This window comes from Canis aureus, chromosome 4 (assembly GCF_053574225.1).
Source record: "Canis aureus isolate CA01 chromosome 4, VMU_Caureus_v.1.0, whole genome shotgun sequence".
Taxonomy (NCBI): domain Eukaryota; kingdom Metazoa; phylum Chordata; class Mammalia; order Carnivora; family Canidae; genus Canis; species Canis aureus.
Genome location: NC_135614.1, coordinates 14,242,376 through 14,256,781, shown reverse-complemented (window position 1 = coordinate 14,256,781; position 14,406 = coordinate 14,242,376). Strand labels below are relative to the sequence as shown.

At 40.4% G+C, this 14,406-nt stretch overlaps 1 protein-coding gene across 8 annotated transcripts in view; it reads left to right on the top strand.

Annotated features, from left to right (window-relative positions):
* Positions 1-14,406, top strand: part of ANK3 (ankyrin 3) — a 663,260-nt gene that overhangs the window by 334,026 nt on the left and 314,828 nt on the right. For 3 of the 8 annotated variants that reach the window (XM_077894618.1, XM_077894616.1, XM_077894619.1), the window contains exon 1: positions 2,269-3,026. The exons of 1 other annotated variant lie outside the window; for it this stretch is intronic. In XM_077894618.1, the coding sequence (XP_077750744.1) occupies positions 2,913-3,026 (114 nt within the window). In that variant the 5' untranslated portion in view covers positions 2,269-2,912. Of the gene's footprint in view, positions 1-2,267; positions 3,027-14,406 lie in introns of those variants that run through there. 4 more of the 8 variants (XM_077894620.1, XM_077894617.1, XM_077894622.1 and 1 more) reach the window with 2 other exon arrangements.

Genomic DNA, 14,406 nt, shown 5'->3' with positions numbered 1-14,406 from the left:
TTCCTACTGTGGAGACCCACCACCCTGCTCAGAGACACTCTCTTGTACAACTATGCTGACCGTTTTATTCTGCAGATCCATCCTAATTCTGTAACCTTGCAGAAAAGAGCAAGCTCTGGAGACTTCAGTGAGACAGTTGTTTGAATCTTCAACCAGAGAATAAAGTGTTTAAAAGTTCTTTTTCTTTTCATGTTTAATTTTCAGCTATTATAAATAGCTTGCTTCCTACAATTATTGAAAGAACTGTCAATTCAGTTTGGGAGGAGAAAACCTCGTGTTTGTGGCTATCATGGGTCTCCCTTTGTGTTGAGAATGAGTACACAAGCAGCTGGAGAGTTGGAGAGTTACCTGTCAGGATGAACGCTGGGCAGAAAGAAGGGAACTAAGACTTCAGTAGTATAATAATCAAAGTCTCAGATCCACAGGGCTGCCTTCCCTAGCAGCATTGCTGTTAAAAGTTCTGCTGGTTTAGAAATGGAGGGCAAAAGCCCACATTTTCTGAAAGAAATAAAACCTAAATAAGCCAAGCCTTAGAATTTATTTTTGATGGGTTAACCACTTGCTGAGATACTACAAAATCCAACATAGCAAAAAAATTATATTATGGCAACATAATAGTTGTGATGGATTCTCAACTTCTGAGTAATTTTAGAGAAACAATTATTCTAGAGAGAAATGTTTTGAAAAGCACTTGGGGCCTGTTCTCCTAATTTCCTGCTATGCTTTGGCTGATAGAGATCAATGGGAAAGTATAGTTTCGGCAGCCTCAGATAAAGAGGTTACTCTGATCAAGGATACTTATAAATATATTTTAAAGTATCATTAGTGTCTATAAAGAAAGAAAAAAAGGTCCAGGAGCCAGTGGGAAACCAGCCAGCTTTTAAGCTGGCTATTCTCTACAACTTGCTGAAAATAAGGAAAGGAAATTATATGAATTTTCCTCAAAAGTACAGAATAATTTATATAAAGAGAGACTGTACAAAAGTTCTAATTTGTATTTTTTTCTCCATCCCACCTATTCCTATTACACTAAAAAAATATATTTTGGTAAAAAAACATTTTTATTACTAAGATCCAAATATGATTTATCACTTTTGGATCTGGGTTGCATTTAATTCCCCTCCTTCATTTTCTCCTCTATTTTGTCAGATGATGGTTTGGTAGGCACTGGGGACCCTTTCCAGAGCTCTTTTATCCTGAAGACTGTTTCTTTGGGGAAGCAGCTCATGACCATCAGCACACGCAGTAGGCCCCTGGGAATGGTTGACCCACATGGTTTTCAAGTGACTCATAGTAGGGCCCGAGAGGTGTGTGTGCCATCCACTTGCAGCAGGACTGGAAAGCCCTGGGTGTCTTTCCTGTCCTGTTGCCTATCACTGCCCAGCAGAGGGTAAATCCCCCTACAGGGGGATGGGGAAGAAGCCTTTTGATCTCCAAGCCCGAAATGTACCGGGTGGATGTTGTTTGCAGGAGCTCACATTGCAGGTGCTTTATGAAGTAGGTGAACAACAGCTCCAGAGAACTTCAGCCAACTCCTCACATGGCGCCTCTGGACTTCCTGCTTCAGCTTTCACACGCTTTAGCCATCAGTTCTGCAAAGCCAAAAGGACCGATCTCTAACATTATGGACGTTTTCTACCGGAAGAAGCACTTGGACTTACGGTATTGGAAGTACACGTCTAAAGCTTTTCAATGGAGCATCATCTTATTTTCCTGGTGGATTTAGGGTTTTGTACCAGGCTCAAATGTCTTAGGTCCCATCTAATATTCGGCCGTTTCTTGCTCAGGCTGTGTGAATACCGTGTGTGTACACAGGATTTCTGACTTGGCGCATTTCTTCCAGTGTGTGCATCCTGGCAGAAGCCACGCCAGCAGGCCTTGAGAACTACTGCTGCTTCACTTCACATCATGAATATTCAGAGGCTGCAGTCCGTGAGGACTCAGGTGGCAAAAATAGTAAGGTGATTGAAGCAAACCCTAACACGAAAGCCGATCTCCAGTTCAGTGTCTCCGAAACCCCGATTGCCGCACAGATTGCCCATTCTCCGACCCGTGGACCACATGAGAGGAGAGTCCTGGGGAACTCCTCTGAATCGGGCATCTGTTCCATGCACCAACATGCTCACGCCTTTCTGTATGATGTGTTGTAATCAGCATGTTGTTTTTAAAAGACAACAGGCCCTTCTGTAGTCCTCTCCCACAAGATGCATTTGGGCTGACAGTTCAGCATAAAGGACACAGTGTTGAGACCAGCAATGCATGCATTGTTTTCCCTGTAATGCAGTCAGGGTCTCCGTAGCAAAATTTAGTGCACTTTGTGAAATCTTATTTTATATATTTTGTCACCATCAGCAGTTAAACTAAAGTAGGAGCAGCTCCATTCTCTTATGGGTTAAATTATGCTCTGTGCAGAACTAGTGGTGATGTATAAATTGCAGCCCTGTCTTTTTTTCGAAGGATTCTAAAATAGGTTTTCGGAATTAGTACTGGATTTTCGCTCCTGCATGTGTGGTGACTCTGGATTTTCTCCCTTCGGAGAAGCATCCTTTGCAGCATTCCCCCTTCCGAGGCATCACTTAGACACTTCCAGCTGGTGGCAGGGGATACGGCCATAATACAGCTTCCTGTGCCCCAGCTGTCTTTTTCACTACGCTCAATGCATTACGATGGCTGCACTCTCGTGTAAAGGTTCAGGTGGAGGAAGGTGGAAGATGAAGTCTGGAGACCGGCTTTTGGGTTTTTAAATGCTGCAACTGCTACAGCATCTTTGCCTTTTGCATGTCTTCCTGCTTCTGGTCAAAGGGCTCTCTCCAGTGATTGGAATGCTGCCGTAAGCCTGGCTAAAGGTGCCCGAGGAGATCACCTCAGACGAGGAAGCCCTGCGTGCTTGAGAAGATCTTTTTAAATGCATTATGGCTCATGCAGCCTCACAATTAAAGAAAAACAGGGATTTAGAAATCAATGCTGAAGAAGAGACTGAGAAAAAAAGGAAACACCGCAAACGGTCCCGGGATCGGAAGAAAAAGGTAGTTGTCTCTGCCAGAGCATATATCTTGCCTGGGTTCTTTTTGTTTTAATCTCCTCCCGGCGCCTGTTTAGAGGCATGAAGGGCTATTTTTACATGCTGTATAGGGTATAAATTGGGAACAGATGCTGAAACCCAGTGTTAGACCACGGCCCAGGATGGGCTACAGGCGAGGGAAGATTTGATCTTGTGTGGGGGAGATTGCAGTGCTGATGCGGAAGGTGTGCTTGCACTTCACATGGGCAGGGGCATGTTGCCAGGACACAGAAAGGTGTTGCAAGGGAGTTAAAAGTAGTTTCTTCTCAGCCCTGTCAAGGTTAAATGGACTACAGGGACTCAGGTTCAAGGGAGAGGCCGGAGAGCCAGTCTTTGTACTTCTTGGACGTCTGTCTCGTGGAAAAGGAGCTTTTGTGCTAGAACTACTGTCACATGTGTGCGTTTCTCAGGCAGATCTGTGACCTTAAAGACGTAGCAAAAAAGTCATTTCCTGCTTCGCTTTCCTCCCCCTTCTTTCTTTTCTTTTGCCTCTTATTTGTACGAGGTGCTTTGAGTTAGCTTGTGCAATGGAAATAAGCTGCCAGAAATAACTTTCTTTTGTTAAATGAAGCTAAAATCACAGAGGTTTGTTTTTCTCTGCTAGGGGAGAGAGATTATCCTGAATGCAGGAATTCCCATGGCCCGGCAGGGACCTGCAGGCTTCAACACTGATTGCTTCTGATTAAAGCATGAGCATTGATCATCCCCCACTGATATTCTAAGGTGTTGGGAAGTGGGGGGAGGAGGAATATTCTAGGTCAGTGGTGTTTTATTACAGCCTGAGAGTACTTACTGAGTGTTTAGTGGCTGTGCCCTTAAATATGACTCCTAGGTACCCGGTGGGTAGCGAGGGCCCAAAGCACTTTTCCTCCACGGCAATTAATAAAAATTGACTAAAACTCTGTGATCTGAATATGAAAGTCAGGTCATAAAGCATTTTTATGTCTCTTTGTGAGAATTCCCAAGGGAAAGATAATCTTAATTTGCTCTGAGCACTGATGCATGTGCCTTCCAAATGACATGCAGATTTCATCCACCACATGTACCTCTTTTCAGGGTTGATCATGAATATTTTTGGTGCCTTTGTCATCTTCTCCAGAGTTAGGGTCTGCAAAAGAAGACTCTCTGCCTTTTGTTACATGGCAGGCTTGATGAAGTTGAGTCTGGAGGGCTACAGTTGCTTTGCTGAAAGATGTTAAATGTAGACCCTTCCCCCTTCAATATTCCTGTAAATTAACTTTTTTGAATGTATTTTCACAAAAGTACAAACTCAGGTTAGGAAATTCTGTGCAAGCGTATTTCAAAGCCCTCAACAGCAGAGTTATGGAATTGCCATATTTTGCTAGCTTCTGGTCTAATTGTACTGTATTAGGCTGTCTCTGGGTAGGTCATTATTGAGTGCCCCCTCTCCACCCATCTTTACCCACTCCCACCACCATAAACTGGCTTCTAAGAAACCATGGGGGAAGGTACATATATTTGCATAAGGATACAAAGTCATCATTGCTGTTCATACTCTGTGTAACAGTTGTTAGCTGAGCCAGGCTTATGCACCGCAGTTTCCTGTAGTGATGACAGGCCCGCTGCCTTGGGGCCTGGGCCCCTGTTTGACTTGGAAGCAAAATAGGGAAGGGGTGAGGCAAAGGGAGCTTCTGGACTCACTGAGCTGGAGCAAATGCTTTGTGGACCAAACTGCTTTGTTATGAGTACAACAGAGTCCGTCCAATGTAAATCTCTTAGCAACCAGAAGGGAACATGGAGAAATATCAATATCGCTATGTCAGTGTGCAAGCAGATTTAAAATGTTTTATTCTCGGGACGGTCACAGAGTTGATCCAGAAAGTGGCTTGGGAATAATGCTTTTGCTGCTGTTGTACTAGTGTATTTCAGGAGATTTAAATATTCAAAGTCCAGAGATTTCAGGGACTACTTTCAAAGTGTAAAGGCAAGATTAGATTACTTTGAAGACATAATCTAGATTCTTTTTTGGTCACAAAGCATATATACCACTTACTCTGTACAAAGTGGATTATTTTGACTTGAGGTTTCTTTTTCCTCCCTTTTCCCTAAGATCCTAATGAAGGCTTGGCGGTTACTTTGCTCCATATTGTAGGTCGCGTGTCAATCAGAAAAGCTGCTTTTATATGCTTTATGGGTTACTGTGGGGTTCGCTGCTCTTGCTCACATGTAGAAATATCCTCTAGGATCTTTTAATTACATAAAAGTAATACTGAGTAGTCTCACGAAATCACAAAATAGAAAAGCTTAAGAAAAACATAAAGAGTATCTAATTTGTAAATCAAATCATAATACATATATAAAATTAACACTGCATTCACATTTCATCATTTTTTTTGAAAATCCACATTTGATCTTTTATGAGTATTGATAACCATGAATAGGTGATTACCAATCAAAAAATAGGAGACTTCTAGGAATTTTTAATGACTTGAATTTTAATAACGATGCATCTTATTCTTACCATAGCAACCTTAGGGTCCAGAAAAAGATCTTTCTGTTTGTTATAGGACATACAGCTAGATGAATGAACCCTTAATCTTTTCATCACCAGTTTTTCTGACTTGGAGCAAAAAAAGGAAAGAAAGAAATCCAAAAACCTTTTCATGAGTATTTTTAAAAGTTTCTTTCCACTGCATTTACAAATCTCCCTTATGCACCCTTTCCCATTGCTCTTCCCTGCTAGATATTCCCCTTTACTCTTCCTATCCTGACAGGCTGCTGAGGCTGGCTGTGAGTGGGTGGCATGCCAAAGGTAGACAGAGTGCCTTTGAGTGGCTTAACATTGGATCCATGCCCTGACTGAGCAAGTTGCAGAGAGGAACTCTTTATATTCGCTGCACTGAGCAATGTCCTGGCCCACGGGCGGTGGTCAGTAGATGACCCAAACTACCATAGATTCATGAGGGCTGAAAGTCACAAAGGCTCTCAGGCCCACACTTCCCTTCTTGCCTCTGGCCTCTGGTGCCGAGTTACCAACATATTTTGCCTTCTCTCTGGGTAAACTATAAAATACATTTCAATAATGAGGGATATTAGGAGATTTGACCTTAACCTATTCAATAATTTGTTTTAATGTTCACAAGTATCCTTGTATATATTTATTACATCCTATCAAAAAAAAAAAACACTTTGAGGTGATCTAAGGAAAAAAGAAACACATATTTGTGTGTGTGTGTGTGTGTGTGTGTGTGTGTGTGTATCCCTGACAGAGGATAATATATACTGGGATAAAGTGGCAGTAAATTTTATGTTTAATATCTTTTCTAATTATTGATGTCAGACTCCTACAACTTTTCAGTGGTAGAGCAGGAGTGAATATTCATTCCTTTATGTTTGCATTCATGCATTCATGCGTTCATTCAGCAAACATTTACTGAGTGACTTCTGTGGATCAGGCATGGCATTGAGTGGTGGGGACAAAACTAACAGAAGCAGAATGGCAGCAGCGCGGTAACTCCCTGCAGAGACGAGAGAAAGATATGAGCACCAGTAATCACCCTGCATAACATGTGGAAGAGAGCACGGGGGTCCTTAGGAAGACTCCCAGTTGAACTCGAATGGGCTCAGACATGGTTTTTGGTGAAGCTGAGCCCTAGAGGAGAGAGGAGGGAGCAAGACAGGCAGGCAGAAGGACAGGAATCCTATGCCCAAAGTGGTGGAAGTAAGAGGCAATGTTCAGGTGTGTGAAAAACATAAGTAAGGAGGAAAGGGCACAAGAGTGTATGGCAGGAAAAATGGCCAGAAAAGTAGTCAGAAGCCAGGTCATGAAGACCTCTGTATGCCATCTCACAAGGTTGGAAATGACCCTCTCAAAGGAGAGGGACTCAAACCACCTTGAATGCAGGCGGGAGGAGGAGGAACTGAACAGCTGTATGGCTTAACCGTCACTTGGGTGTCCGTGTTGCAGACAGCAGCCGGAGAGCCATCCGGAAGTGCTGGTGATGATTCAGGAATCAGAGATGCTGAGGGTCTGAACCAGGCCAGAGACTCTGACAGAGGAGAGGGGGTGTTGCAACCAAGAGATATTTAGGGGAAGACTCAACAGAACTTGGCAATGGACTGGATGTAGGATGTGAGAGGGAGAGATCGGATTCTAGGGTAACTGCCAAGTTCCTGGCTTGAAGCGGAAAATGAATAATTAAATTTCCTGGATTCATGTCTTTTCTCCCAGGACATTTATTGACCACTTAAAATATACCAGGTAGGGTTTTTAAATTGCTTTGTAGGTAGAGGCTCACTTAATCTTGACAAAAACCCTACAAAGAAAATATTTTTATTATCCCCATTTTATAAATGAGGAAACTGAGGCATGAGCCCAATAAGCTGTTCCCGTACTGTTTAGTGATAGATCCAAGATTCCAGCATGGAAAGTCTAACTCTAGCTCATATTTTTACCTACAACATGAAACAGCATATGTAATTAATATTTTCACAGCTATATATCAAAATGGATTTGATTCAGAGAATCTTCTAAGTGATCAGCTACTTCCTAGACACTGAGAGCCTTAAATAACAAGTTTTATATCTCTAACTCAGTGCAGTCTGAGCAGTGTGTCTTTCTTCCCTTCTGCAATAGATTATTTTTAAAAATATTTATTGGGGGGGGAGAGAGAACATGAGCAGGGAAAGGGGCACAGGGAGAGGGAAAGAGAGAATCTCCAGCAGACTCCCCACTGAGTGTGGAGTCCAATGTGGGGCTTGATCCCACAGCCTTGAGATCATGACCTGAGCCGACATCAGGAGTCAGATGTTTAACTGACTGAGCCACCCACGTGCCCCCCACTGCCACAATAGTTTAGTGTTTTACCCGAAGAATTTCTTCTTAAATTTTTGAAAATAAAGGAAAATTACCAACACCAGGACTTCAAATCCTCAAAGACACGTCGCTATAATGACATAACAGTGTCTTAGGTGCTTGCTGTATACCTGACGATGTGTAGAGTGATTCCCACGGATTATTCTACTGTTTTTCTCACAACTTCTTTATGAGGCAGGCATTATTTTCATCCCCAGTTTTTATAGCTAAACAAAGACTTAAAGAGAATAAATAATTTGCCTGTGGTCACATAGCTCATAAGTATTGGGTCTACACTTAAACTTGGGTCACAGGACCCATTTGGAATCTGTATTTAACCACTGGGTTTACTGAAATAAAAATCTGGCAGTATCTTTTAGGACTAAAGCAATGTAAGGATTTGAGAATAAATTTCAGACACATAAACTGTTGAGGATTATCTCTTGCTATATAAGTTTGGTGCTTCCTGACATTTACAGGCCTTCTCCATGCCTGTTTTCCTATGCCCTATGGCACCCATGATATAAGATGCCATACAGGAGGAGGTTGTATACTACAATGACTGGGCTTTTGAAGAAGATTACGTTGACCTGTATTATTAGATAAAAGGAACCTACTTCTGTTTCCTGCTCTGCTGAGTGTGTAGACTCCAGATGTCTATTGAGTCTAGTTTCTCTATCAGCACCCTTGATTTTCTGTACTGTAATTATGAGTTCCCATGTGCCTCACCCAGGAGACTATGAGCTCCTTGAGGGCGGAAGTGGTATCATAATCACCTACTACCAAACTGGGCCTTGCAGAGTAGGTGAAGGATGGGAGGGAGAAAGGGAAGGGTGGTGGATGGATGAGAGGCAGTATCCTACAGTGTTTAAGAGCATGGACTATAGTGTAAGATTGTCTGCATTCAGGTGCTAGCCCTTGTAGCTGGTGTGACCTTGGGGAAGTTATTTAACCTCTCAGGGCCCTAGTCTTTTTACCTGAAAAATGAATATAATAAAAGTACATACATAGGGTTGCAATGAGATTTCAATGAATTAGGGTTAAAATGGCATTTGGCACAAAGCAAGAGCCATATAGTGGTAGTTGTTGCTGTTGTTATTGATATTCATAAGCAACACAAGAATGAATGGAACCTGAGCCTTTAGGGGCTGTGCCAGGCAGCCAGGCAGGTAACCTCTCTAGGAGCACAGTGGCTGCTCCCCCATCTCTACTCTTCCTTCATTTGGAAGAGGATAGATGGAAGAAGGTTTAACTCACTCATAGAAAAGTTATGAATCTTTATCTTTTAACATTCTATGATATTTAGGAATTGGGAAGCAATTAAATAAAACTTGTCTGCTGATGGGTTCTCTGTGCTCTCTGTTCCTATCATGATACATTTTTTTTATTCTCAAAGTTATATGTTCATTTAAAAAAAAAACTTCATACTTTCTTGGTCTTGATCAATTACCATTATAATCAGTGCAAGATCATCTTAGTATAAATTATATATTTATTAATATCTGAATGTGTTATTTAAAATTTTGTTAGTTTTGTCACCAACATTCTACAGCTACTGAACTGTTTCTTCATTACTCTTCAAGCTCATGGTCTTTTCTGTCTCTTGATTTGCCTTTGGCAAGATGATATATTGTTGTGTATATGTGTGTTTTATTGAATCTCAAGATGTTTGCTTTCAGTAGGTATGCTTGAGGACAAAGAGGATTTGGCAATGCTTTATAATTGTAGTTATGTTATTAGAAAAAATACATTAATCATGTCACATTTTACCAGTATCTATTCACTTAATAAAAATGCACTGTGCACCTACACTGTGCCTGTCACTGTGGTGAGGACTGGTAATGTAATCTTTTAAATTTTTTATTTATTTATATGAGGGAGAGAGCATGCATGAAAGGGAGGGAAAGGCAGAGGGAGAGAGAGAAACAGACTCCCCACTGAGCAGGGAGCCCAACATGGGACTCCACCCCAGGACTCTGAGATCATAACCTGAGCCAAAGGCAGACACTTAACTGACTAAGCCACCCAGGCGCCCCTACCTGCTTCTTTATATTCTTCTTGTATTACTCGGCACAGGTAGGGGTGAAGAACTAGAGGAAAAAATAGGTATTTTTTATGTTGGGTTAGCACTGGGTACGTTAACACTGTGCCAGAGTGTTATCCACATGTACAGAGGCTTTAGCCTAAGCTTAAGTTTGTTATGTAACTTGCCTCAGTCACAGAAATAACTGGCCTTGGAATCAAGCTCTGTGTGGCTCTAAGCCCCTTGCTTGAGCCATCAGAACTTCTGTAGGATAGGTTTTTTAAGAGAGGTCATTATTAATAGACATTTATGGTGAATTCTTATGTGAAGAGAAGAATGATCAACTGTTGCAATGTTATAGTTAAATTATTTAGTAACTGAAATTTTATAAATTATCTTTCACTGCCAAATCTAAATATTGTCTAAATCATTACATTTAAATTAATGTACATTTAAATTAGTGCACATTTAAAATAACTTTTAAGAGGAATTCAGTGGCTGAAACGAAGTAGAATTATTAGCTTCTATCTGTTGATTGATGAATAGGTTAAATGTTGAAGGATGATGTCTAAATACATTGTTACACTGTCAGTTATATAATCCAAATAGTATTCTGAAGAAAATATTTGCATAGAAAGATAACATTTGAAAACAAGGAATCTGCTATAGTCTTACCCAGATTGATGTTTCTAGTTTGTATAAGTTAAAAGTAGAAGAATTGAAAGCAAATTAATGGAAAAGAAGTCTGGACCTTTAACATATAGTTCATAATTTTCTAGTGCTTATCCCCTTGATTCAAGATTATGCTGTCCTGCACCCAAAGTGGCTTTAAAAAAGAATGGCCTATCCTCATCAAATATAGGAGCTGCCTATAAAATGTATAGATTTCAACTGAGATTTAGTTGGTTCCAGTAAATGATTTCTCAGTTATAGGTGACCTTCTACTAATTAAGATCATATCATCAGTTCTGTTTGAATTTATATGAAGTCCATTAGAATGGATAGAGACTAATATTCATATCTACCAGGTTCGTAGCTTGCCCTTTGGCAAAACAAAAGCCAACAAAAATCACCACCATAGGAGAGGAAAGATGTATAGACTGTGTGGAAAAGAGTGGCAACAGAGAACTTGGCCAGAGAGGGTTGGAAGTAGGTCCAAGATTTTCTAGTGACTGGAAGCCAGTGACGCTATAGCATCTATAACCTACATGTAGGTAGCCCGAAGAATTTTGTAGTTTTAATACTATGAGCAGCATTATTTTATCCCAATGAAGTACAATTTTCTAAGATGTCTATACAATTGAAGCGTGTATGAAAATATGCTAAATTTTGTTTACTAGAGGATTAAAAACATTAATAAAGCATGTAAGCAATAAGGAGAAAGTCATGGGGAGGGTAAGTATTGTAAACCGCGGAAATGGAAAGAATGGGCTTTGGGCCTCGATAAGAATTCATATTGGAGCTGCCACTAATTAGCTGTGGCCTTGAACTAAATTTCTTTGGGTTTCAGTTACCACATTGTTCAAACCAGGATGTTATTAGTCCTTTACTTGCATACATACTGTAAAGAGTAGAAATACTGTAAAGGCATTTTGCCAGGTTCCTGGCATAAAGGGAGAAGTCAGTGACGGCTTCCAGTTTCCCTTCCTTGTAGTGTGCGCCTTCAGATGTAACCAGGTGACCATAGCCAAGAAGCAAATGGAGGAGCTGAGTAAACGAGTGGATGCTTTCAAGAACTTTTGTACCTCACAAGCATTCAGAAAATCACTTGATGAATGAAATTTTACTAATAAACTGGCATCCTCAAAAACTCATTTGAGTCCTGCATTTCAGCTCTTTGCAAACTTTTTTACAGCCCTCAGGGAATTAAATCTGTCATTTTGAGAAATGCTTCCAAAGACTCACATGTTAAATACATTTTCCATTCATTAACACTATTATTAATTAGCTTCTCTCAGTGGTTAAATGCTAGCCTAGGTAGATATTAAAGAAAGCTTAAGAGTCATGTACACATAGAACGAAGTGTCAGATAATTCTTTTGACAAACTTTATTTTGTAGACATGGGCATAAATGTTGAGATATTTAGAGGGAAGAAGCGTATTTAACAAGGGCTGAATGAAAAGTCTTCACCTAGATACTTTATATATTTACTGAAACAAAAACATTAGCTATGCAATATGTCTATAAGATATATATACTTCATTACCAACCGGTTTTCCACCCCTTCTAGATACTGTGGTCACCAAAGAGGTATGGCACAGTTTCTGGATAGTTGGGGACTTAGAGAAGAGTGAATGATATGGCCAATATGGAGTTGTCACCATCTATACCTACCTGGTTTCAGAATCCTGAGTGTCCTATGGACTGTCTTTACCAGCACATCCCCTTCTCTCTCTCTCTCTCTCTCTCTCCCTCTCTCTCCCTCTCAGACTGCCATTTCTGTAGGCCTCAGCAGTTTTCAAACACTACATGTTGCCCTGTCCTAGACCAAATTGGCCCATGTCAGTAAACGCCACTTAGAATTACCAGTGTGTTCAGACACCCCTATTCACCCGAAACCAAACAGAAAAACGGAATCCGAAACCAGGACTTTTCTCATTAGACATTTTTGTTATAAACTCTAAGGGATTTTTCCCTTTTCAAAGAAGGGCAGTACAGAGTGATACCTAACAGCAAAAATATATGGAGAAGAATTTACCATTTCTTTCTTTGATTGGGCTATAAATAAATCACTGAGGAACTATAGTGGGCCAGGCACTCTGTTGAGTGCTTTAAGTAGATTATTATTGTAGTTCATTCTCATGCATGCCTGGTATTACCCTACCTCTCTGGATCAGGGAAGGCGCACTCCTGAACATTGCAGCAATCCTGAGATTGCACAGTTAGTAAGTGTAAAGCTGGAATTCAGACCGAAGTGGGTCTGATTCCCTGCCCCATGCTTACGCCATCACTTCTCACATGTGGGTCACTTCCAAGACACCACTGGGAGCACCATTTTCACAGAATACTGGTATCCATGAGATAGCTCTTTCCCAGAATGTGAGGTATGATGCTAGGGTTTCCACCCCTAGAACATTCCTAATAAAATCCTTGTGATGTATCTCTTCCCTCCAAAAGAAGAGTACACAGAGGTACATGGATGGCAGGAGGGTAATAATACTGAATGTAATAAATAATTTAACTTTCACATCACACACTTACTTGAAATGTATCCTACCTCAACAGGATCATAATTATATTAATGGTAAAATAAATGCAAATACAGTTAATTCCCAAAAGGTTTGTAATTTTGAGGATAAGTAGTGAAGTCATTTTGCGTTGGCTGATTTCTTGGTTTTTGAAATGAGTATCTTCCCGATGTCTTGTGTTTCATGCCTACCATTTTTATGTGAAAGCTGTTGAAGAAGCAGGTTTTAAGGAACTCACTCAGGGGCTCAAAACAGACTTATTTTCAGAGGCTAAATTAGAAAACAATTTGTAGGATGGTAAGAAATTAGCACTAACATTAAAAAAAAAAAAAAAAAAAAAACTCCTTTAGCTGATGACACTGACAAATGTTAGCAGTGAGTCCCTGTAGGCGCTGCTAGGTTCTATGCCAGGATAGAAAAGACCTCATATGCCTTATGGAGTGATACTCTCTTTTTTTATTTCCTTGACGGTAAGAACAATGAGTAAAAAGCTCAAATTTGGTGAAGGGAGTAGGCAAAAATTGGAATCTCAAAAATATTGATTGATTATTTGGAAAAGATGTTTTTAGGCTTTACTTGCACACCTGAGTTTGAATCAATGGGGACCCTGCTAGCAAAGTTAGGTTCCATGTACAAGAAAATAATTGGCAGGTGTGAAAGGCTGTTCTCTCCATTAACACTTATGTGAGCCTCTGAGTTTAGGTGGTTTTATTCTCTTTTTGTTGATGAGCAGATTGAGACTCTGACGTCAAATTTAACAGTAACGGTGAACAACAGACAGAGGCAGAATTTAAATCTCTTTCCCCCTTCCACTATTGTGCTTATAGATTATTCACCACTCGTGTAAGATTCTTGCATTTGGAGAAAGCTTTTATTATTATTTTTCATTATTTTCTAGTTGGTTATTTAATCATTTTTACACTTCCCCATTATCAGTGTTATTGTTCATTTGTTTTATGTGACAAATACTAGATAAGTTCTTTTTAAATAATGATGCATGACTTAAACCCTATGTTTTTATATTCAGATGTTACATGGGGACATTAAGTATTACTGCAAGCACAGAGCAATTTTGAAGCAGGTACCAAAAAATTGTAATTGACCTTGGCACTGCGGATTTACCATTGTCTAGGGAAGCAACATTTGTCAAAGCCATAATCTCGAACAATGTATTTTGTTTTCTATTAGTCCCAAAATGCCCAATCTCATAATTCCCAGCCCCATTCCTACTACCTGGCTGGTTAGGGGTGAATGAGAGAGGATGTACTAGAAAGTTCTGAGTCACCAAATCCCCACACTGTCCTCTGCTCCTCCCTC